At 45.0% G+C, this 25,457-nt stretch overlaps 1 protein-coding gene across 2 annotated transcripts in view; it reads left to right on the forward strand.

Annotated features, from left to right (window-relative positions):
- The window catches only part of PTK2B (protein tyrosine kinase 2 beta), a 128,344-nt gene that overhangs the window by 86,578 nt on the left and 16,309 nt on the right, over positions 1–25,457 (forward strand). For both annotated transcript variants that reach the window (XM_077767516.1, XM_077767517.1), the window contains exons 3-20: positions 10,422–10,600; positions 11,156–11,243; positions 12,467–12,546; positions 15,781–15,843; positions 16,053–16,107; positions 16,552–16,692; positions 17,097–17,171; positions 17,776–17,877; positions 18,592–18,709; positions 19,272–19,311; positions 19,718–19,764; positions 20,632–20,682; positions 21,152–21,249; positions 22,020–22,104; positions 22,344–22,444; positions 22,695–22,810; positions 24,542–24,642; positions 25,057–25,146. In XM_077767516.1, the coding sequence (XP_077623642.1) occupies positions 10,422–10,600; positions 11,156–11,243; positions 12,467–12,546; positions 15,781–15,843; positions 16,053–16,107; positions 16,552–16,692; positions 17,097–17,171; positions 17,776–17,877; positions 18,592–18,709; positions 19,272–19,311; positions 19,718–19,764; positions 20,632–20,682; positions 21,152–21,249; positions 22,020–22,104; positions 22,344–22,444; positions 22,695–22,810; positions 24,542–24,642; positions 25,057–25,146 (1,630 nt within the window). The remainder of the gene's footprint in view (positions 1–10,421; positions 10,601–11,155; positions 11,244–12,466; positions 12,547–15,780; positions 15,844–16,052; positions 16,108–16,551; positions 16,693–17,096; positions 17,172–17,775; positions 17,878–18,591; positions 18,710–19,271; positions 19,312–19,717; positions 19,765–20,631; positions 20,683–21,151; positions 21,250–22,019; positions 22,105–22,343; positions 22,445–22,694; positions 22,811–24,541; positions 24,643–25,056; positions 25,147–25,457) is intronic.

A 25,457-nucleotide genomic window follows, 5' to 3' on the forward strand; every position in this document is an offset into this window, starting at 1 on the left:
CAGTCCTCTTTCAGTTCAGATCTATCATGTGCCATATTTAGTAGCTCAGTCTCTGTAAACACACACACACGCATGCCCGCGTGCACACACACACACACACACACACACACACACACGTCCACTGTCATTATTCTTTTTCTGATCAATTTGAAAGCAAGTTGCAGCAATACCACTCACCCAAAATACTCCAGTATTTATTCCACCCTGCAAGGACATACTCCTACAGAGCTAGCCTGCAACCATCCAAAGGAGAAAGCCCAAACTACTGTAACACTACTTCTGAACCATTCAGATTTCACCAACTGTCTTTCCCAGTGTCTATTTTTTTCTATCTGGGCCAGGAGCACACATTTGCATTTACTTGTCATGTTTCTGAGGTGTCCTCCAGTGTAGAAGAGGTCCTCGATCTGCAAGACTACAGGCCTTTTCGAGGAGGTGGAGAAAGGAGAATCCTCTACACTACGGTTGGGAATGCAAACGGGTGTAGCCACTGTGGAAAACAGTGTGGAAGTTCCTCAAAAAGTTAAAAATAGAACTATAATCAAGCATTTCTACTTCTGGGTATTTATCAGAAGAAAATGAAAATACTAATTCAAAAAGATATATTCATCCCCATGTTCAAGGCAGCATTATTTACAAGAGCCAAGATATGGAGGCAGCCCAAGCATCCATAAATGGATGAATGGATAAAGAATTGTGGTATAGATACACAATGGAATATTACTAAGCCATAAAAAATGGAATCTTGCCATTCACAACAAGATGGAGGGGACTTGACAGTATTATGCTAAGTGAAATAAGTCAGATAGAGAGAGAAAAATACTATATGGTTTCACTCATATGTAGAATCTAACAAATAAACAAACAAATCAAAACAAGACAAAAAGCCAAGCTTATAGAGAATGGATTGATGGTTGCCAGAGGGGAGGTGTGATGGGAGGAGGTGGACAAAATGGGTGAATGGGGTCAAAGGTATAAACTTCTAGTTACAAAATAAATAAGTCATGGGATGTAAGGTACAGCATGATGACTATAGTCAATACTACTGTGCTGTATATTTGAAAGTTGTTAAGAGATTAAATCTTAAAAATTCTCATTACAAAAGGGGCACCTGGGTGGCCCAGTTGGTCAGACTTCTGATTCTTGATTTCAGCTCAGGTCATGATCTCATGGTTTGTGAGTTCAAGACCTGACAGCACAGAACCTGTTTGTGATTCTCTCTCTCTCTCTCTCTCTTTCCTACTTGCTCTCCCTCTCTTTCTCAAAATAAATAAATAAACATTAAAAAATTAAAAGAGTTCTCATCACAAGAAAAAAATTTCGTAATGATGTGTGGTGATGGATGGTAACGAGACATATTGTGGTGATCATTTCTCAGTGTGCACAAATACTGAATCATGTTGTATGCCTGGACAATATAATGTTATGTGTCAATTATAGCTCAATTTAAAAAAATGTTAACAGTTAGGGGCTCCTGGGTGGCTCAGTTGGTTAAGTACCCAACTCTTGATCTTGGCTCAAGGCTTGTGGGCTTGAGCCTTGTGTCCAACTTTGTGCTGACAACACAGAGCCTGCTTGGGATTCTCTCTCTCACCCTCTCTCTCTCTGACTCTCCCCCACTGGCACACATGATTCTCTCTCAAAAATAAAATTTAAAAATTATAACAGTTTAAAAACAAGAGCATAGACCTTTTATTCTGTAGGTCTGTGAGGAGACCCCTCACTGTGGGTTGTATATCTAGACTTGGCCATGAACTTGTGGCAGGAATATCTCAGAAAATATGCTGTGCTCTTCTTGGTACATCAAGGGGGACACTAGCCCTTTATCCGATATGTTATTTGCAACTATCTTTTTCCATTCTGTCCATTGCCCATTAGTTTTGTTGATTGTTTCCTTTACAGTGCAGTAGCATTTTATCTTGATGAGTTCCCAATAGTTCATTTTTGCTTTTGATTCACTTGCCTTTGGAGATGTGTCGAGTAAGAAATTGCTGCAGCTGAGGTCAAAGAGGTTTTTTCCTTCTTTCTTCCTTAGTGTTTTGATGGTTTCCTGTCTCACATTCAGGTCCTTCATCCAATCTGAGTTTATTTTTGTGTATGGTGTAAGAAAGTAGTCCAGTTACATTCTTCTGCATGTTGCTGTCTAGTTCTCCCAGCACCATCTGTTAAAGAGGCTCTCTTTTTTTCCATTGGATACTCTTCCCTGCTTTGTCAAAGGTTAATTGTCCATACATATGTGGATACAATTCTGGGTTCTCTATTCTATTCCATTGGTCTATGTGTCTGTTTTTGTACCAATACCATACTGTCTTGATGATTACAGCTTTGTAGTAGAGGCTAAAGTCTGGGATTCTGATGGTTCCCATTTTGGTTTTCTTCTTCAATATTACTTTGACTACTCAGGATCTTTTGTGGTTCCATAAAATATGAATTTTAGAATTGTTTGTTCTAGCTTTGAGAAGAATGCTTTTGTGATTTTGATTGTGATTGCATTGAATGTGTAGATTACTTTGGGTAGTATTGACATTTTAAAAATATTTATTTTTCCAATCCATGAGCATGGAATGTTTTACCATTTCTTTGTGTCTTCTTCAATTTCCTTCATTAGTTTTCAGCATACAGATCTTTTATATCTTTGGTTAGGTTTATTCCGAGGTATTTTATGGGTTTTGGTGTAATTCTGAATGGGAGCAGTTTCTTTATTTCTTTTTCTGTTGCTTCAGTATTGGTGTATTAAAATGCAACCGATTTCTGTATGTTGATTTTGTACCCTGCAACTTTGCTGAATTCATAGATCAGTTCTAGCAGACTTCTGGTGGAGTCTTTTGGGTTTTCCATGTAGAGTATCATGTCGTCTGCAAAAAGTGAAAGTTTTACTTCATGTTTGCCAATTCTGATGAATTGTATTTCATTTTGTTGTCTGATTGCTGACGCTAGGACTTCCAACACTATGTTAAACAACAGTGGTGAGAGTGGACATTCCTGTCGTGTTCCTGATCTCAGGGGCAAAGCTCTCTGTTTTTCCCCATTAAGGATGAAATTAGCTGTAGGCTTTTCATAAATGGCTTTTATTATGCTTAAGGAAGTTCCTTCTATCCCGATTTTCTCAAGGGTTTTTGTTAAGAAAGGATGCTGTATTTTGTCAAATGTTTTTTCTGCATCTATTGACAAGATCATATGGTTCTTATCTTTTCTTTTGTTAATGTGATATATCACATTGATTGATTTGTGAATATTGAACCAGCCTGCAACCCAGGAATGAATCCCACTTGATCATGGTGGATAATTCTTTTTATATGCTGTTGAATTCAATTTGCTAGTATCTTGTTGAGGATTTTTGCACCCATATTCATCAAGGATATTGGCTGGTAGTTCTCTTTTTTTGCTGGATCTCTGGTTTGGGAATCAAAGTGATGCTGGCTTCATAGAATGAGTCCAGAAGTTTTCCTTCCATTTCTATTTCTTGGAATAGCTTGAGAAGAATAGCTATTAACTCTGTTTTAATGTCTGGTAAAATTCCCCAGGGAAGCCATCTGGTCCGGGACTCTTATTTGTTGGGAGATTTTTGATAACTGATTCAATTTCTTCACTAGTTATGGTTCTGTTCAGATTTTCTATTTCTTCCTGTTAGAGTTTTGGTAGTGTGTGGGTGTTTAGGAATTTGTCCATTTCTTCTAAGTTGTCCAGTTTGTTGGCATATAATTTTTCATATTATTCCCTGATAATTGCTTGTATTTCTGAGGGATTAGTTGTAATAAATCATTTTCATACATGATTTTATCTATTTGAATGCTCTCTCTTTTCTTTCTGAGAAGCCTGACTAGAGGTTTATCAATTTTGTTTATATTTTTTTTAAAAAAACAACTCTTGGTTTCATTGATCTGTTCAGCTGTTTTTTTGGATTCTATATTGTTTATTTCTGTCCTGATCTTTATTATTTCTCTTCTTCTGCTTGGTTTGGGGTGTCTTTGCTGTTCTGCTTCAAGTTCCTTTAGGTATGCTGTTAGATTTTGTATTTGGGCTTTTTCTAGTTTCTTGAGATAGTCCTGGATTGCAATGTATTTTCCTCTTAGGACTGCCTTTGCTGCATCCCAGAGAGTTTGGATTGTTGTATTTTCATTTGCATTTGTTTCCATATATTTTATATTTCTTCTCTACTTGCCTGATTGGCCCATTCGTTCTTTAGTAGGGTGTTCTTTTTAACCTCCATGCTTTTGGAGGTTTTCCAGGCTTTTTCCTGTGATTGATTTCAAGTTTCGTAGCATTGTGATCTGAAAGTGTGCATAGGATGATCTCAATTCTTTTATATATTGAGGGCTGCTTTGTGACCCAGCAAGTGATCTATCTTGGAGAACGTACCATGTGCATTTGAGAAGAAAATGAATTCCACAACTTTGGGATGTAGTGTTCTAAATATGTCTGTCAAGTCCATCTGGTCCAATTGTTTCTTTAGTGATTTTCTGTCTAGTTGGTCTATCCATTGCTCTAAGTGGAATATTAAAGTCCCATGCAATTAACACATTCTTATCTATAAGATTGTTTCTGTTTGTGATTAATAGTTTTTTATATTTAGGTGCTCCTGAATCCAGTGCGTAGACATTTATAATTGTTAGCTCTTCCTGATGGATAGACTGACTCTGTAATTATTATATAATGCCTTTCTTCATCTGTTGTTACTGCCTTTACTTTAAAGTCTAATTTGTCTGATATAAGCATGGCTACTCCAGCTTTCTTTTGATTTCCAGTAGCATGATAGATAGTTCTCCATCCCCTCACTTTCAGTCTGAAGGTGTCCTCAGGTCTAAAATGAGTCTCTTGTAGACAACATATAGATGGGTCTTGGTGTTTTATCCATTCTGATACGCTGTGTCTTTTGTTTGGAGCATTTAGTCCATTTACATTGGGTGTTCTTGTTGAAAAATACGGCTTTAGAGTCATTATGTTCTCCGTAGGATTCATGGTTATAGTGATGTCTCTGGTACCTTGTGTTCCTTGCAACATTTCACTCATAGAGTTCCCCTTAGGATCACTTGTAGGGCTGGTTTAGCAGTGATGAATTCCTTCAATTTTTTGTTTGTTTGGGAAGAATGACAGGCTTACTGGATAAAGGATCCTTGGCTGTATATTTTTCCTATTCATCCCATTGAAAATTTCCTGTCATTACTTTCTGGCCTGCCAAGTTTCAGTAGATAGGTCTGCTACTACCCTTTTGTGTCTACCTTTATATGTTAAGGCCTGTTTATCTCTAGCTGCTTTCATAATTCTCTTTATCCTTGTATTTTGCCAGTTTCACTATGATATGTCATCCAGAAGATGGATTCAAGTTACATCTGAGGGGAGTCCTCTGTGTCTCTTAGATTTCAATGTCTGTTTCCTTCCCCAGGTTGGGGAAATTCTCAGCTATAATTTGTTCAAGTACCCCTTCAGCCCCATTCTCTCTCTCTTCTTCTGGAATTCCTATGATATGGATATTGTTCCATTTGATTGCGTCACTCAGTTCTCAAATTCTCCTTTCATGCTCCTGGATCAATTTATCTCTTTTATTCTCAGTTTAATCTTGTTCCATAATTTTATCTTCTAATCAACTATTCTCCCCTCTGCCTTTTTAATCCACCTAGTGGCTGGCTCCATTTTATTTTGCACCTCATTTATAGCATTTTTTAATTCATCATGACTATTTTTAAGATCCTTGATCTCTGCAGTAATGGAGTCTCTGCTGTCTTCTATGACTTTTTCAAGCCCAGTGATTAATTTTATGACTATTATTCTAAAATCTTGTTCAGTTATGTTGCTTATATCTGTTTTGATCAATTCTTTAGCTGTCACTTCTTCCTGGGATTTCTTTTGAGGAGAATGCTTCCATTTTGTCATTTTGGCTAGCTTCCTGTCTCTTGTAAGTTTTAAAAGCTTGTTATGTGCTCTCCACCTGTGAGTACCGCTGTATTAAAGGAGACTCATACACTGCCCAGGGCCTGGCCATTCAGGAGGTATTTTTTTAAAATAGTTTATTGTCAAGTTGGTTTCCATATAACACCCAGTGCTCATCCCCACAAGTGCCCTCCTCCATGCCCATCACCCCCCTTCTCTTCCCCCCAACCCCCATCGGCCCTTAGTTTGTTCTTGGCATTGAAGAGTCTCTCATGGTTTGCCTTCCTCCCTCTCACCCACTATTTTCCCCCTTCCTCTCCCCCATGGTCCTCCGTTAAGTTCCTCCTAATCTCAGGAGGTGTTTTTTGAAGAATGTTACTTGCTCTCTGTTTTTATAACTTTGGTTATTTTATTTCCCTTCTTGTAGTGATGTTTTAGACTCTCCACCACGGGTGCTTTGGTTTTTTCCTTGAAGTAACCCTATTGAGGCTATCTTCTTAGTAGACTCCATCTCCTTCTCTCCCAGACTTTTGGGGTTCAGAGTCCTTTGGCTTCAGCCCTTCTTTGTTTGAGAGACATAGGCGGTAAGTACAGAGCACTCTACTTCTCTGCCATGTTCTTCTGGACCTCAACAGGCATTTTAAATAGAAAATTACAAGCTATATAAAAAATGTATATGGAAATGCAGAGACCTAGAATAGCATGATAATTTTGGAGAGGAGATGATAAAAGATTTATACTATTTGGCTTCAAAATCTCCTCTAAAGCTATCCTAATGCAGATGGTGTGGTACTGACAGAGTATAGACAAAGACCAATAAATCAGAAAGTGAGGGGTCCAAAAATAAATCTAAACTTATACAGCCAATTGATTTTGACAAAGACAGTAAAACAATTCAATTGGAAAATGAAAGTCAAGAATCAATGCTGAACAACTATAGATCTTTATGAGAAAAAAATTACATTTTAACCCTACCTCACACCATACACAAAAATTAATTCAAGACAGATCACAGACTCCAAAGGGAAAGTTAAAACTATAAAGCTTATAGAAAACAGGACTGTACCTTCCTGATTTGGAGGCAGGCAAAGATTTCTTAGACAGAATGCAGAAAGCATTGACTGTAAAAGAAAATTTTGATAAAGATTTTGTCTGACAAGACAATTAATAACAAGCAAGTACAGAGGTGGAGAAAGTATTTCTAAAACATATGCAAAGTACTTTTATATAAAGTGTATAAGGGTTGCCTACAACTTAATAATAAAAAGACAACACAGAAAAATTGGCAAAGGATTGGAACAAATCCTTCACAAAGGAAATTACATGAATGGCCAGATAAAAACATGCTCAATATCATTAGTCATCAGGGAGATGTAAATTAATAACACAGTGAGATACTTTATATAACCATTAAAATTAATAATATTAAAAAGACTTAAGGGGTACCTGGGTGGCTCAGTTGACTAAGCATCTGACTTCGGCTCAGGTCATGATCTCACAGTTCATGGGTCTGAGCTCCACATTGGGCTCTGTGATGACAGTTCACAGCCTGGAGCCTGCTAAAGATTCTGTGTCTCCCTCTCTCTCTGCCTCTTCCCTGCTCATGCCCTGTCCCTCTCTGTCTCAAAAATAAATAAAACATTAAAAAAAAGACTTATAACACCAAATATTGGTGAGGATGTAGTGTAATGAACATCTCATATATCACAATGGAAATATAAAACAGAATAATCTTAGCAGCTTCTTATAAAGTTAAACATATATCTACCTTTGACAAAGTAATTTTCACTCCTAGGTATTTTCCAAAGTAAATGACAACATATCTACATAAAAAGACCTGTGATTTAATGTTCATAGTACTTTTATTCACAATAGCAAAAAATAAGAAACAGCCCAGGTATCTAGAAACAGGGAAATGAATTATATATACTAAATTTTTCCATTTATGTGAAGTTCTAGAACAGGTGAAACTAAATAAAAATGGGAGGAAAAACTGGTTACCTTGAGTTGGGATGGGCATAGGCATGAGGATTGACTGAGAAGGGACATGAAGGCACTTTCCAGGTGTCTTGAAAAGTCCTGTATCTTAATTATTGGCATGTGGATTACATATAACTTGTATAGCTAAAATGTGTGCATTTCAATGTCTATAAATCTTACCTTAAAAGAACTGTAGTGGCACCAGTGGGGGGCGGGGGGTGGCTCAGTTGGTTAAGCATCCAACTTTTGATTTCGGCTCAGGACTTGGTCTCACAGTTCATGAGTTCAAACCCACACCAGGCTCTCCACTGACAGTGCAGAGCCTGCTTGAGATTCTCTATATCACCCCCTCTCTCTTTCCCCCTCCCCTGCTTGTTCTCTCTCTCTCTTTCTCTCAAAAAATAAATAAACTAAAAAAACCTGTAAAAAGTGGTAATAGTTGAGTGGTGGTTAGGTGGTTAGTGGTATAATGGATGAAGCAAGAATGGCAGAGTTTTGATAATCATTGAAGCTGGGTGACATGTACATCAATCTTTATTATACTGCTCTTTTGACTTCAGTGTACTTCATATATATTTGAAATTTCATATAATTACAAGCCCTAGAGAAATCAGACATAGGCCAGGTAAGTTTCCTTTAGGGCAGGGACTCTACATTTAAAAACACCTGAGGGCTGGGACTCCAGATCGGCTCAGGAATGTCATGGGGTCTCTGGATAATATCATTGTATGAGTGGAAAGAGCAGTACAGAGGATCAGTAGCAGGAAATAGGTGGAAATAATGACAAAACGGTCAACTTCACAGCCTTGTGCTCTCCCTCTTGTCTGAGTCCCTTATAGTACCATTGATCACAGCTTTCTTCCCCATCTCAAGATGGCAGTTATGATTCCTGCACTGATTTGTGACAACTGTTAATGTATACTTTCTATGCCTCAGTTTCCCTATTTGTCTCACAAAGCAAAAGTTGACTGCTCTGATGGGGATCTGTTTCCCTAATGGGGAAGGGATTTTTCAGGCTTAGGGTTTTTTAGCTTCACCACTCCTTGGAGTTGAAGACAGCTGGCAGGAGGCAGGGCTGGACCAGCACATGAGGGTGCCAAGGCAGACCAATAATTTGGTATTCCTTTAAAATGGTACTTTTAATTATGAGCTTAATATTTTATTAGTGAAAATAAGAAGAGTTTTTAAAATTTGCCTTTGATGGTATTTTCTGCTCCATTGGGAGTTGGCTCCCTTTGCCAATTATGTGTGCAACCATGTGAAAAAAACGAATTAAACTGAAAATAATGTGATTTCAGAGCTAGGCAAGACCTTATAGATGGGCTTCCAGGCAGCTACCCAGTAGGTCTCTTTTCCTCCTCCTCCTCCTCCTCCTTCTTTTTCAATTTTGAGAGAGAGAGAGGGGAGGTATGTGTGGGGAGAGAGATGGGGAAAAAGAATCCCAAGTGGGCTCCATGCTTTCAGTGTGGAATCTGATGCATGGCTCCATCTCACCAACCGTGAGATTATGACCCGAACCAAAATCAAGACTTGGATGCTTAACCACCTGAGCCACCCAGGTGCCCCTCAGTGGGCAACTTCTTTTTTAAAAAATACTTTTTAACATTTATTTATTTTTAAGAAAGAGAGAATAAGCAGGGGAGGGGCAGAGAGAGAGGGAGACACAGAATCTGAAGCAGGCTCCAGGCTCCTCACTGTCAGTACAGAGCTCGATGTGGGGCTCAAACCTACAAGTGGTGACATCATGACCTGAACCAAAGTCAGACGCTTAACTGACTGAGCCACCCAGGTGCCCCTCAGTGGGCCTCTTCTTGATCCAGCTCTGGCTCAGGTCAAGCTATGGCATCAGGCTATGGGCAGGCTGACTTCTGATCAACAAGAAAGTAGGAATAAGGAGGGTTCCTAATCTCTTGTTAATACTCTATTTCCTGTGGCCACGCTTCTTATGTGGGAAGTATGCCAGTTAATCCATTAATGTGAATCCTATCCTTCTGCCTTGCCCAGCCCCAGCACCCCATGAAGCAGCTTGGCCTAGTAGAAATTCAGAGTCCACTGGCCCAGGGTTTAAAACCCCAGCTTAATTCCATGAGCTGTGTAACCTATATCAGCCAAATGGAGATATAACACCTACTTTCCTGTGTTGTATGGATTCAATGAGATCATGTATGCAAGGAGCCTAGCGTGCCTACTATAGGTGTTTAATAGTGCTGGCTAAATTAGGAGCCATTCAGAGAGTGGTTTTACATGGTAGATGCTCAAATAGTTATTAATCCATTTGGTTGAAGTGTGCTGCAGAAGCACAGAATCTGTGTTCTTTGTTCATTACATTTTCTCCTTTGCTCCTCTCTTCTCTTCTCAGTTTCTCTATTTCTCTCTCATTTTATCAAATTATTCATTCATAAGATAGAGCTCACTGTGCACCAAACCTTGCACTAAGTGCTAGAGAATCAGAGATAAATGAAACATTAAGATGGAACCCGACCGTAGAAAATCACACTTCTGGGGGCTGCATGAGGGCTGTGGGAGCCTAGAAGGGGTATCCCTGAATCATGTCTCTCTGTTCTCCTCCCCAGGAGGTCATTGCCTCCATTCTGCTGAGCGGACGGATAGGGCCCAACATCCAGCTGGGTGAGTGCTATGGGCTGAGGCTGAAGCACATGAAGTCGGATGAGATCCACTGGCTACACCCGCAGATGACAGTGGGTGAGGTTCAGGAAAAGTACGAGTGTCTGCACATGGAGGCTGAATGGAGGTAGGAGAAGAGCCCTGAGCTCTCTGATGGGGGGGAGAAGAGTGTGGTGTCAGGAGGCCCAGGGAAGTCTTTCCTGGGAGCACTTCCCAACCTCTGAGAATCTTCTAGAAAATCCAAGTGGCATTTAGGCTTAGTCCTCTTGCAGCATCCAATGCCTCTATTGGCCAAGATATTGGTGTGTTGTGAGCTCATGTTATTGAGCCCTTTCCCAGGACAGATATCAGGAACATCCCCAGACACGATATCTTGGTGTTATGGAGAAGGATTGCTATGGAACAGTAGGGCAGGGAAGATAGAGAGCCAGGCCAAAGGCTGATCTGCAAATCTAAGGAAAACAATAGCCACAGGGAGACGAGATGGAGAGTCGGAACTAGTCTTGACCACCACTTGCTGGTCACCCCTCTGTCCTCCATGTTCTCCCCACAGTCCTCCACCAGAGCACAGGGGATGGAAAGAAGAAACATGTCCTGAATTGGTGGCCATGAGCCTTATGGGCAAACCCTTACATGGCCAGCTTCCTTAAGTCAACCAGAGAGTCTGAATTTCCTGTTGCAGGTATGACCTCCAAATCCGCTACTTACCAGAGGACTTCATGGAAAGCCTAAAAGAAGACAGGACAACGCTACTTTATTTTTACCAACAGGTAGAAGTATTTTACTTTTCTGTCCCCAGGGTCCTATTACTCATCCTCTCCTGTGGAAAAAGAGAGACAAAGTCCAGATTTTGGAGGTCCCAATCTAGGAAACTTCTCTTGGGACATGCCTTGGCCCCTATGTAGCTGTTCCATCCTGGTTTTCTCATGGCTAATTGAGTGCTTGCTTACCCTGCTCCATATCTACAGCTCCTTTTGGACTTTGCTGGTGGCTATTTACTTCTCAGGAGACCTGGTGAAGGGCAGACAGAGCAGGTACAAAGAGAAGTGGTAGTCTTAAGTATGTAGACTCTGACATGCCAGATTCTGACTTCTGGTCAGTGCTGCCAGCTACTAACCTGGTATCTTCCTGGAGCTTAACATACTTGCTTGAAGCTATTTCCTTTTCTAGAAGATGGGGATGATAATAATAATAATAATAATAATACGTATTTTATAGGGTTGTTGTGAGGACCAAATGGTATCATTAGTGCTGGTAAACTAGCTCTCTGAAGAAAAATATCCCTGATTTATAGCACTTGCCAATTTCCATGGTGTAAATATTTCCCTACTATGGCATTTTTCAAGCTACCAATATGCTATCATAAAGCTTGCAAAACTTTAGAAAGTTTGATAACTGGCTTTCATGAGCTGTTTGGAGCTGCTCCAAAACACACCACTGGCTGTAATGCATGTAAAGTGCTTAGCACAGGACTTGGCACAGAGTGCTGAGGAGGTATGAGAGGCCATCATTATTTTCTGTCTGGTCTAGCTCCCACCTGTATCTCCCTCCTGGTTTGCTGAAGACAAAGCCAGGCTTTTATTGTGGAGTGGATGACATCTGTCACTACTTACCAACAAGACTTTGAATAAATGATTGACGCATCCCCAAATTCCACTTTCTTTATCTCTAAAATGAAAAGTGGAGAGGGGAATCTGAACTCCAGCCTCATAAAGCCACAAGAGAATGTGTCTTAAATTGCTTCAAAAAACCTGAAGGCCTTGGCCTATGGAGACATGATTCTAGAGGGTTCTAGAGAGAGGAAGAGGCAGAGGAAAGGGTAAGTCTCCACCTCTCCTCTTCACCTGCTACACATTTGTGCATGGTGGGCTGTGTGAGAGACAGCTCAGGGCAGCAGGATTGTGTTCAAAGCACCCACCATTTCTTGGAGCCCACAGTCAAGGAAACAGGGAAGGGGGGCATGACTCTCAACCTTGATCTTTCTCCCCACCAGCTACGGAATGACTACATGCAACGCTATGCCAGCAAGGTCAGTGAGGGCATGGCCCTGCAGCTGGGCTGCCTGGAGCTCAGGTATGTGGCCTCAAGGACCCTCCAGGGACTGGAGTTCTTAGCCAGCTTGGACTTGTCTCCAGGGTGGGAAGCAAGAGTGGGTATGTAGGAGCCAGGGGAACAAGTGGTGGCTGACAGAGGGTAAGGTGCTCACTGTCTGGTCCTTAGAATAGAAAGGTCAGCCCCATTTCTTGTCAGTATCCCCTGCTTCCTTTAGATGCTTTTCCCTCAAGGCTGCCTGCTTCTTCCATCTATCTACTATTCAAGTGATTCAGTAAATTTTTCTTTGAGCACTAGGCAAAGTCCTGGGAGATATTTGAATGTTGGGTTTCCACTGTGTTGTTCACTGCTGTTTCCTCAGCTCCAGTAGGAGCTGGGATATAGACACTGCTGTCTGGCATACTCTTCTCATTCCCTTTTCAACATGGTAAACTCTTTTTTTATTCTGGCAACTTTAGAAAATTTACTGGGCCAGTGTTGCCTACTTGCCCTCTACGTTCACAGAAACCTTCAGAGCTCACCTGTGAAATGTCCATAACAAGCCCTGAACCAGCTCAAGGGCCTTTCCATCTTGAAGCCCCCCCACCCTTTCTCATGCCCACCCAATTTGCCTTACCATGCATGGATCCTCTGGATCCTCTGTACTTAGGACTGATTGTCTCACATTGCACTAGACTGTGAAATCCTATCACATCCTTGAGATCAGCATTGGTGCTGCCTTTGCCTGGCACAGAATGAGAGCACAGTATGTATTTGAATGAATGGACAACGCTGAAAGATCTAAAATCCTCTTTTCTGATGGCATTTGCCAATTAAATAGGTGCATACAGCAAACCAGTTTGTTCAGCTACCTAGGAGTACATTTTGCAGCTCCCTCAAGCCAATGAGAATTGCTGGAGGCCATGTTGCCTATAATCGTTGTTTCACAGGCTTGCACTGAGGTTTTCTGTGAATGTAGGGGCCAAGCAGGTTAAATTGGCTCAGAAAACTTTCTATTTATTTATTTTAAAAATTTTTTTTCATTTCACATTTATTTTTTAATTTTTTCTTTTTCTTTTATTTTTTAAGTTTATTGTCAAGTTGGTTTCCATATAACACCCAGTGCTCATCCCCACAAGTGCCTTCCTCCATGCCCATCACCCCCCTTCCCCTCTTCCCCATACCCATCAGTCCTCAGTTTTTTCTCAACATTCAAGAGTCTCTCATGGTTTGCCTCCCTCTCGCCCCCATTTCCTCCCTTCTTCTCCCCCACAGTCCTCCGTTAAGTTCCTCCTAATCCTCCTATATGTGCAAATATATGGTATCTGTCCTCTGCCTGACTTATTTCGCTTAGCACAACACCTTCAAATTCCATCCATGTTGCTACAAATGGCCAGATTTCATTCTTTCTCATTGCCATGTAGTATTCCATGGTATACATAAACCACATCTTCTTGATCCATTCATCTGTTGGTAGACACTTAGGCTCTTTCCATGTTTTGGCTTTGTTGAGAGTGCTGCTATGAACATTGGGATACATGTGCCCCTATGTATCAGCACTCCTGTATCCCTTGGGTGAATTACTAGCAGTGCTATTGCTGGGTCATGGGGGAGTTCTATTGTTAATTTTCTGGGGAACCTCCACACTGTTTTCCAGAGGGGCTGCACCAGTTTACATTCCCACCAACAGTGTAGGAGGGTGCCCGTTTCTCCACATCCTCGCCAGCATCTAGAGTCTTCTTATTTGCTCATTTTAGCCACTTTGACCGGTGTGAGGTGGTATCTCAAGTTGGTTTACATATAACACCCAGTGCCCATCCCGACAAGTGCCCTCCTCCATGCCCATCACCCCCCTTTTCCTCACCCCCACCCCCATCAGCTCTCAGTTTGTTCTCAGCATAGACTCTTAAATTTATTTTTGAGAGAGAGAGAGAGAGAGCTAGCACAGGTGGAGGAAGGGCAGACGGTTAGGAGGAAAGAGGATCTGAAGTGAGTTCTGCGTTGGACAGCAACAAGCTAGATACAGGACTTGAACTCACAGACCAAACCTTGAGATCATGACCTGAGCAAAGTCCGTGCCAACTGAGCCACCCAAGCACCCCTGCCTCAGAAAACTTTCTAAAGTTGCCATGATTGGCTGTGTGGAAATTTGGGATCTTAACCATTAGCACCTTCAGGTAGAAGTAGGAGGAGAATGACCTTACATTCAGGGGAGAATCCTGGATAGGCTCTTCTCATCATACAACTGAATATCATTGCTTTAACTAGTCGTTTGGTTTCCAAAGTACAGGTCTGTTTTAATCAACTGACACACTCCTCCAGGATATGCTATCCTACTCTATCAGATACTCTCTAGAGAGAGAAGTGGGTCAGAAAAGAACATTCTTCCTAGATTCCCGAGTTCTCTCCTTAGATCAACGTCACAGGGTTTCTCCATCTCAACAATACGGACATTTGGGACTACATAATTCTTTGTTTGGAGGGTCATTCTGTGATTGGCAAGATATTTAACAACATCCCTGGGGCGCCTGGATGGCTCAGTTGGTTAAGCGTCTGACTTCGGCTCCGGTCATGATCTCACGGTTTGTGGTTTCGAGCCCCGCGTCGGGCTCTGTGCTGACAGCTCAGAGCCTGGAGCCTGCTTCAGATTCTGTGTCTCCCTCTCTCTCTGACCCTCCCCTGCTCGCACACACCCACACACTCTCTCTCAGAAATAAATAAAACATTAAACAAACAACAACAACAACAACATCCCTGTCCTCTACACACTAGATGCTGGTGGGACCACTCTCCTTCCAACCAGATTGATGACCAAAGATTTCCAGACATTGCCAAATGTTTCCAGGCTGGAGAGTGAGATGTAAAATTGCCCCTGGTTGAGAACCACTGAATTAGCACTTTAGAGGGTCATTTATATACTCAGCCACTAAATGCTAGACCCTCAATCCATGTTGGCTGCCTTGGGTCATTTTTTTAGAGGCCAAAGGTAGAACTACCATCTTTCTCCTTTGCCCAACAACTGGGAAGTCCCAGAGCTGGGCCTCCCAAAGCAGAGGGCTACAGTCCTTCCTAGGAGTGAAATTTGTGGGTTTTCCTTTTCTTCATGGTTTTGTAAATATCAAAGTTTTTGACTCTTCTAATGCTCTCCCTTCCATTGGTTACTACATTTGGCAGGGGGAAGGGAGCTTCTAGACCAATGTGTGGCTTTGGGTCACTCAACTCTGATGGCTTTGTTCTCCACCCATCAACTTCTCCACGACTTCTCTCTCTCTCCAGGCGGTTCTTCAAGGACATGCCCCACAATGCACTTGACAAAAAGTCCAACTTCGAGTTCCTGGAGTAAGTCCTGAAACTTGCCCTTGCCTCTCCTCCCTTCCTTCCCCACTGCCCTGCTTCTACTTGCTCCCTATCTTGTTCGTCCCCATACCAAAGCCAAGTAGGACCCATCTCCCTGGTCATCAATCCATCATGACTCTTTCTGATTGGTCTGAAGTCCTGGGTTGGGGGTAAGGGGGAGTCAAATGCCACTTTGTCTTCCCCTCTTTCAGGAAAGAAGTAGGGCTGGACCTGTTTTTCCCAAAGCAGATGCAGGAGAACTTAAAGGTGAGGAAACCACTGGGTAGGGTGCCCAGAGAGAACCCCTTTGTGCTGGTCTCTATGACTGGAGCCCAATGGCATTGGGCTAGAGATACTTGAGAAATCTGGGGTATCTAGTGTCTTGGCCCATTTGGACATAGCACCACTAAAAGCATCCAGTGAGCCTTTTCTGTGACTGGAAATTAGGAAACCTGCCTCCAGTTCCACATCAGAGGCCAATTATCTTTGTGGCCTGCGGATGCTACCTCCCGTGCCTTCATCCCAGGGCTGTGGTGAGCCTCCCTGGAGACAGTAGGTGTGTGCTTTAGTAAATAGATGGCTGGCTACTGCTCTCATGGCAAAGGCCTCAGGACCATCCTATAGTAGCAGACAGGCTTTTGGTGACATTGGGGAAGGAATCAGTGCTTGGAGGAGCAGGGCCAGCTTACCACTGACCATCTCCACCCCCAGCCCAAGCAGTTCCGGAAGATGATCCAGCAGACCTTCCAGCAGTATGCCTCGCTCAGGGAGGAAGAGTGCGTCATGAAGTTCTTCAACACCCTTGCGGGCTTTGCCAACATCGACCAGGAGACCTATCGCTGTGAACTCATTGTAATGACACGTCCTCTTTATTCTCTCCCTGACCCAAATTCCATGCCTCTAAGAATGTGGCCGATGTGGGGGGCCCAAGAAGGAACATGTTGGCTCATAGCGACACACACAGACAAAGATCCTTGAGCAGCTGACATGCCCTAAAATGCAACTAATGTTAAACTACTTGCCTGAGGAACAGAACTGAAATCTTGGCTACAAATCTGGGTAGTAGGGAGAGTAGGCAGAGTATGGGGAGGAGGGGAATCTGTATGGTAAGGTTTTGAGATCGAAGGAGCTAGAGGGTCTAGGAGACGAGTGGCTGGCCTATGTCTATATTAGTGAGCTTCCCCCCCGGCCCCAAGTTTCTGAAATGTGAGGGAGACAGGACTGAAGCAACAGTTCTCTCTCCTCTTTTATTCCAGCAAGGATGGAACATTACTGTGGACTTGGTCATCGGCCCGAAGGGCATCCGTCAGCTGACAAGTCAAGATGCAAAGGTAGAGAGAGACTGGGGGCAGGTTGCACCCATCCCTAGAGGGGTCTCCCCCTCTCTGCTGCCCCCTTCCTTGTCCTGGTTACCAGTTGTCCCTGCCCCTTGCTGAGAGCAGAGAGGCCCTTGGTTTGAGTAGCTGTAGAGAGTGTTTGGGACATGGAGCAGATGGTTCTTTAGTTCCCCATGACTATCCTCTGCATGGAGGCTGAGTGGCACAGGTGGTGTGTATGTGGGGGTGGGGTGGGGGAGATGAGACACTATCACTGTTCTTCTGGCTCAGATAAAAGAGTTGATCTTGCAATGGCAAAATGGGACAATCATTCCATGGGAGACAGGAGACCCGGGTCCAGTCATGGCTCTATCACCAACTTGGCATATGAATGTGAGCAAGTCCTAGCTTTCTAGACTCCTTTTTCTTCTGCAAAGTTTAGACCAGAAGATCCTTTCAGCCTTAATAGTCTTTGATTCTCTTTCCACATCCATGGAGAGACTCATGGAGAGACTGGAGAGACTCGCAGGACCTCCCTGTGGCTCCTCCCCCGACACTGACCAATCTTCATGGCTTGATCCCAGGAGTGGGATGGTCTGAAGGGCCCCCTTTCTTACAGCCCACCTGCCTGGCTGAATTCAAGCAGATCAGGTCCATCAGGTGCCTGCCACTGGAGGAGGGCCAGGCGGTACTGCAGTTGGGCATCGAAGGCGCCCCCCAGGTGAGCATCTCTGGGCACCGAGAAGCTCTGAAACAAGGGGATGCAGCTACAGGTTGGGGTTTCTTGCTCAGGCCAGCCTGGTTTCTGAGACCTCACTAAGAAAATGCACCCATTTCTCAGACGATGTACCAGGTTGACAATAAAATTATAAGGGAGATGTATCAGGAAGCAAAGCTGTTTAAAAATGTTGAGAAATAAGGTGGAGGAGTTTAGGTGGACGAAGTGACTGGAAGTCAAGTTACAAATCAGAGATCTAACTTTGAACAAGTGAATGAAGACTCAGTAACAAGACCTCTGGGAACCTGGGCTTTTTGTGGGTAGAATAATCAGAGAGAACTCAAAATGCAAACTGATTGTCTATCTCTCCTTTCATCTGACTGTCCCCTGTCCCACTCCCTCTTCTAGTTTCTGCTCTTACCTATTGAGCACCTGCTGGGTACAAGGCATTATGCTGCGCACTTCGAGACCAAAATAAGTCCTAGCAAAACTGGCCTTCTTAGGGTTTAATGTTTTCAGTTGGGAGGGGTGACAGGAGTGCCCCCTGGTGGGCATGGGGAATGGAAGCCCCCGGATACGTGCTGATGGCTTCTGGACAGGGGATGGATTGGTGGCATCACCTGCTCCTTCTGAGTGTGCAGTTTCTTCTTCAGTCCTGTGGGGCAGACTCTAGCCAAGGCTCTTGGGTCTCATCCTTGGCTGGTCTCTTCTCTGCAGTCCTTGTCCATCAAAACCTCCTCTCTGGCAGAGGCCGAGAACATGGCTGACCTGGTGGATGGTTACTGCCGGCTGCAGGGGGAGCACAAAGGCTCTCTCATCATTCATCCCAAGAAAGGTGAGTTTCCACTTAAAGGCATACTGGCCCAATGGGTTCATGTGGCACAAGCCCCCAGTGGCAGAGGGAGAGAAGCTAAGCCATTGACCAATATATGAACAAAGAGGCTTTGGAAGTGTGAGGAGGGTGCTCACCCAGCCCTTCTGGATACTCCCTGTGGACCCATCCTGGGTCCTTAGCTTCAGGCCCTGGCCAAAGGCAGCTTAGGGAGATAGCATCTGGAACAGAGATGTTTGTGGCCCCAGGAAGATCAAAGCTAGTGCTAGAACATAACTTGTCCCTCCTGTGTAGATGTGTCTATTCTGGATTATGAATCAGGGGTCCAAGTTGGAACATGTGGGTGGTGGCAGAAGGAAGCCTGAGAATTTCTTCTACTAAGAGGATTCTAATTCAGGCCTAAGGCCTACTTAGCTTCCGCTCTGGCTTTCAGAGGATACAGAGGATACAGAATGGTAGGAAGGGGTCTCCCTTATGTTGGCTCATAGAAGCAGTGAGGTCAGCCATCCATCTAAGGACCCTGTGTCCCTGGCTCCAGCACCCCCTCTTTCTGCCCTCTCCCCAGATGGTGAGAAGCGGAACAGCCTGCCCCAGATCCCCGTGCTGTGAGTATAATGGAAAGGCAGCCTGTGTATTCCTGGAGAAAGCAGAACAAATAGGAAACCCCCCTCCACCCCATGGTTTCTGGTTTCCAGGCCCTAGGGGAGAATGCTGGAACCCCAGCATGTCAGAAGTGGCGGTTTCTCACTAGTAAATTTCACCCTGTAAGTTCTTGCAGGGATAGTACCATGTCCTAATGCCACCTGGCATCATCTTAGGGAGAATTGCTGCTGTCCTCTGGCAGCCCAGGCCATGCTACCAGCCTGGTGTCATTAGGCTGCTCCTGCCAGCAGGCAGGGGACACAGTGTGGCTGGCCTCTAGAGGGGCAGTCGGGAGAGTTTGGGCCGCCCTGGGGCTCATTGTCAGACTCTGAGTTCACTGGGCTCCTGCCCTCTCATCTCCTCCTACAGAAACCTGGAGGCACAGCGGCCCCACCTCTCAGAGAGCTGCAGCATAGGTAAGCTGCCCATCTGCTATTCTCTGCCTCTGCCTGGAGCCTCCCTTCTGCCTTCTCTTGTGACATTGTCAAGGATTCCCTCCAAGCTCCAGAGAAACAGACTTCCCCATGACTTCTCAATGATGGTTTCAAATGTCATGAATCACAATAGCTAACGTGTATTCAACAGTTAGTACATGGCACCATGTTTGTCTTGTCTTGGGCTGCCATATTCAACACCACAGCCTGCGGGACTTTCACAACAGACATGTATTTCTCACAGTTCTGGAGACTGGAAGTTTAAGATCAAAGTAGCAGCAAGGCTAGGTCCTGGTGAGAACTGTCTTCCTGGCATGTGGACGGCCACCTTCTCCTATCCTCATATGGTGGATAGATGGAGATCTCTGGTTTCTCTTCTTCTTCTTATCGGAGAAGTAATCTCACCATGGGGGTGCCATATTCCTGACACCCCCAAAAGCCCCACCTCCAAATACCTTCACATTGGGGGTCAGGGCTTCAATATGTGAATTTGGGAGGAATACATTCAGTACCTAATAGTGTTAAATATATAATAGGTATTATTTTATTGATCTTTATGACATTCCCCAGAAACATTCATTTCACAGAAAGAAAAACTGAGATTAAGGGAGACTGAGTAACTTGCCCTGAATGATGCAACCTTGCAGCAGTGTGCAGAGTCTCAAGTCAAGGTGCCCTAGGTTCTGTGGCCATGATGAAACCTAGGACAGGAGCCCCAGTTCTTGCCTGGCTCTCCTCCCCTCCTGGGGATGTCAGCCTTGGTTTTGCTGGCCTGCGTGGGAGCCTGATGCCTGGTGGTGCCTGCTGAGGGTGTCTTACATGTAGAATGTTCTCTTTCTGTCATTCCAGAATCAGACATCTATGCGGAGATTCCTGATGAGACCCTACGAAGGCCCGGAGGTAGATCTCTGACCCTACCACAATGGCCACAGCCAGGGTCCTATGAAGTGACATTATGGGGACACCACGGGGGACTTTCTTTCCTTCCTTCATCTTTTCCCATGTGTGTTTCAGACAGGGACAAACCTGAATGAAACACCTTTGATTTGAAAGCTGAGATTTTATTCCCACACCATTGACCTTTTGTGTGCCTGTGATGTGTGGGGGGATCCTAAGAGTGAATATGGGACCTGGCCTTCAGAGGGAACAGGGTGATGTTGGCTTTTCCCGCGGTCAGAGACAATGGAACCATCTAGAACTCCTTTCCCAGGCCAACCCCTGGATCTGAGCTGAGATGTTGTTGAGGGGTCTGGCAATGCCTGGGCAGAAAGGGAGCAGAGCCTGGCCTTGGGGGCTGCAAATATTCAGACTCCTATGGGCACCAGCAGTTTCTGTGCCCTGAGACCATCTGCTGTCTCCATCTGCGCAGGCCCACAGTATGGTGTCACACGGGATGATGTAGTTCTGAATCGGATTCTTGGTGAAGGCTTTTTTGGGGAGGTCTACGATGGTGTCTACACAAATCATGTAAGTTCCAGACTCTTTTCTGACACTCCCTTCCCACTTTTCCATAGGATGAAAGGGGAAGTCAGCTATTCTGAGGTTGGAGCAGCCACCATGATGTGTGGCTCTTCACCTACTTGGCATTTGCAGTATTTCTGAAATCCCTAGGGAGTGCTGGAAGCAGAGTCATTTCCCAGAAGGATAGTAATCCCAGGGAGCAAAATGGAAGCAGGACCTGGGGAAGGGTTGGCTGAACCTTGGCGGGCAAGAACTCGGGGAGGTGTGAGAAAACTCAGCTCTGAGAAGAGGAAGAGTAGTATCTAAGGGAGGGGCTGGTGGGGCCGGACACTGCAGAAAGAGCAGAGCCCAGGGAAGGAGGAAGCAGAAATGTAAAAGCCAACAACAAAGAGAGAGAAAGAGGTCACACGCTTTGCATGTGATCCACACAGGCCCACTAACATGGAACAGAGCACAGGCCCTTGCCTCAGTGTCCTCATCTGGACAGCCAGAGGCTCAAGTCTCAAAGGTTCTCTCTGGTCCTGACATACCCTGATCAAGAAGTGAGGAAATCAGGAGTGGGAGAGGAGTGGAGAGAGAGTTGGGGGAAGAAGGAGGAAAGGGAAGGCTGTGCCTTGCAGAGCCCCGGAGGCCCAGATGCTGTCTGTCTTCCCTCAGCTGTCAGTCAAGTTTGTGGGATAACCATGGCAGTGCCAGCAAGGGGACATTTTCTTCTGAGCCCTGGGCTGGCCCAGAAGCAGATGTAAGGGGCAGCTCTGAACAGACTTTCATTGCAGAAAGGGGAGAAAATCAATGTAGCTGTAAAGACCTGCAAGAAAGACTGCACTTTGGACAACAAGGAGAAGTTCTTGAGTGAGGCAGGTAGGCATGCCCTGGGGAGTGACTTAGCCCTGTTCATGAGAAAAGTCCCCTGGGACCACACAGACCTGCAGGATGGGAGAGGAGCCTGGAAGCTGGAATGGGGAAGGGTATGAACAGTGCGGGGACCTCCTCTGAGGAGGGGTCTCACTCTCTGTTTCTCCCAGTTGGGACAGCACAGTGTGTTTCTCATATTGGACCTTAGCACCCCTCTGGCTCCTCCCTCTCTCCCCCAATTTCAGTGATCATGAAGAATCTTGACCACCCGCATATTGTGAAGCTGATTGGCATCATTGAAGAGGAACCCACCTGGATCATCATGGAATTGTATCCCTATGGTGAGGTGAGCTGCAGGTGACAGGAATGGAACCCTGTGATGACAGCTGGGTCACAGTTGAGCAGGGCCTGTAGGTAGGATGCATTTCGAACATGGGCCCTAAGCTCCCAGCCTCTTGCCCTCTGTATTTAGGTGAAACAACCCAGAGATCATTTGTAGAGGAAGTTTCTGGAACATCTTGCCAACCTAGGTTTGCCCGGGGAGGGCTTGGAGGCTGCCTGCTGGGGTCTTGACAGCACCTTCCCTCTTCCTACAGCTGGGCCACTACCTAGAGCGAAACAAGAACTCCCTGAAGGTGCTCACTCTTGTTCTATACTCACTGCAGATTTGCAAGGCCATGGCCTACTTGGAGAGCATCAACTGTGTCCACAGGTGGGCCTGGGGAGTAAGCTGGTCTCTTTCATCTGATCCTGGGGAGCCTGGGGTAATGCAGGGCTTCGGAGTCACACAGACAGGGGTTGAAAGCCCAGCTTTGGTCCTGCTTAATGTGACAACTTAAGCATCTTCTGGGAACCCATTTCCTCATCTGCAGAGTAGAATAGTGATATGTGCCTCTCAGCATTGCTATTAAGAGTAATCTAAAGGGCTGGGCGTGTTATTGTAACTCAGTGCATCTAGCCTGCTTCCCTGTGGGTTCTAGGAAATTTCTCCCCCACTTGCATGGAACTTGCTCTCCTCAGGCTCACCTGGTTGGTGACACATGGCCAGGGGGACAGGACTAGGGCAATGCCTGGAAGATCCTGAGGCCTGGGCCCTCCCCAGCCCAAGCACCTGGCCCTGCACTGGCCCCCAGCACCCCTGAGCTACCAAGTCCTAGTCTCCCTCTGACTATGGAGTAGACCCTTCTCCACCTTGTTTTGCTCCTATTTCCTGAAAAGAAGGTCCCAGCCATGAGGGATATGATCCCCTGGAGGAGACAAAGGGGGGGTGTGCTCTCAAAGCATCGGGGTAAGCAGGTGAACTCTTCAATCCAACACCATGAACGTGGGATAAATGGGCTTGTGGGTGATATTATGCAAAGCAGTGTGAGGGGATATAAATATTCATTCATTCATTGTTCCATTCACTCATTCAGCACATATGGAACTTCTATCCTGTGCCTCCAGGTGCTGTCCTCAGCTCTGGGATGAAGTTGTAATTAAACCCGACAAAAATCCCTTTCCTTGGGGAGCTGACCTCATAGCATGAGGGAAATTTCAAGATATAAATAGTCATGGGGTGCAGGTGGTGGGATAATAAATTTGTTTCCTTTTTTTGTTGGGGTGAAGTCATCATGATTTGGAGTCAGCTTTTCAGTAATAAAGAAATGGTGGGGAATGGAGACTATCTATGAGAAGCAAACAAACAAACCAGTTTGGAGGTAGAAATGATGCCAGGAACATGAGGTAAACTGAGTCAGTGAGTGCTTCCCCAGGAAGAAGTGAGAGTTCAGCTCTGGGATTAGGCTGCCTGGGCTGCCCCTTTTCCCTTGGTGAACCTACTGGGCCAGCTCCTTCGGCTCTCTGTGCCCCTGTCTCCCCCCATGTGCCGGGGAGGTCTGAGGGTCTCTATGTCATGACACAGAGTGTGCAAAGCGTTTGGGTGGTCATGGCTGTCCTAGTGCTCCGTGGATGGTATCTGCGCACTGCTGCTCTCAGCCATGACAAAAGCCTACAGTACTGTGGAGTTTCAGAAACAGGGGAGAATAATTGTGATCAGGAAAGTTGCTTGAAGAATCAGCAGGGTGCCCACATCCCCAGCAGAGGGGAGGATATAGCCAACAGGGCAAGCATGTGGAGCAAGTCCTAGAGACCTGAAATGGGCTTCACAATCCAGTGTGAAGGGGCCACGTGAGAAGGGGTGATGGGAGAGAAGGCCCAATAGGGAGGTGGAGGGAGGTGGTAGAGGGCCTTGTGTGTGGTGGGACCTGAGGGCCAGTCCTGCCTCCTGCCTCAGTGGGGCTTCAGCAAGATGACTCAGTGGGTCAAGGAAGGGCTGACGGATAGAAGTGGCCCTGTTCTGCTCCAAAGGCTGGGAGTCTGGCCAACACTCTTCCCCTTTCTCTCTCTGTCCACCTGTCTGTCTCTCTCTGAAACATTCTGAAACTCCACCCCTCTCTCCCAGGGACATCGCTGTGCGAAACATCCTGGTGGCCTCCCCTGAGTGTGTGAAGCTGGGAGACTTTGGCCTTTCCCGGTACATTGAGGATGAGGAATATTACAAAGGTGAGGGGACTTTGGCCTCTGCTTTGTCCCTGGAGGGGTCTCTGTAGCCAAAAATAAAATGAAAGAAAGAAAGAAAGAAAGAAAGAAAGAAAGAAAGAAAGAAAGAAAGAAAGAAAGAAAGAAAGAAAGAAAGAAAGAAAGAAGGAAAGAAAGAAAAGGAAGGGAAGGAGGGAGGGAGGGAGGAAGGAAGGAAGATAAGGGAAGAGAAGAAAAGGAAAGGAAGGGGAGAGAAGAAAAAGAGAAAGAGAAAGAGAAAGAAAAAGAAAAAGGAAAAGGAAAAGGAAAATAAAGAAGAAAGAATGAGACTACAGTTGGTGAAGTCCAGGCAGGCCAAGGGTCTCTGGAGGATTTCTGAATAATTCTGGATCTTTCTTCCCTAAATAACCCCTGTTAAACCTCTTTGCCCACCCAAAGCCTCTGTGACCCGTCTCCCCATCAAGTGGATGTCCCCCGAGTCCATCAACTTCCGCCGCTTTACAACAGCCAGTGACGTCTGGATGTTTGGTGAGTGGTGTTTCAGCAGAGTGTGGGAAAGGATTCTGATTCTCCCCCTAATGAGCAGGCTATGAGAGGGTGCAGGGAGGGGTCTAGACTCCCACCCCTAAGTTTCAAGTTGCTGTGACCACTGAGAAGTCTCAGAAGTAGGGGGCCAATTGTGGGTTGGGGGCCACATGGGCCAAGGGCCTGTCTGGCTAGTATTGGTTCATTCTCCTGGGAAAGACTCTTGAGGGGAGCATGCATCCACCAACCAGCCCTGGGGACTGATTTGGGGGCACCCTGGAGGGCATCCTCAAAGCCAAACTCTGAGGTTTGTT

The sequence above is a fragment of the Crocuta crocuta genome, unplaced genomic scaffold (genome assembly GCF_008692635.1).
Source record: "Crocuta crocuta isolate KB4526 unplaced genomic scaffold, BGI_CrCroc_1.0 scaffold987, whole genome shotgun sequence".
In the NCBI taxonomy this organism is placed as follows: domain Eukaryota; kingdom Metazoa; phylum Chordata; class Mammalia; order Carnivora; family Hyaenidae; genus Crocuta; species Crocuta crocuta.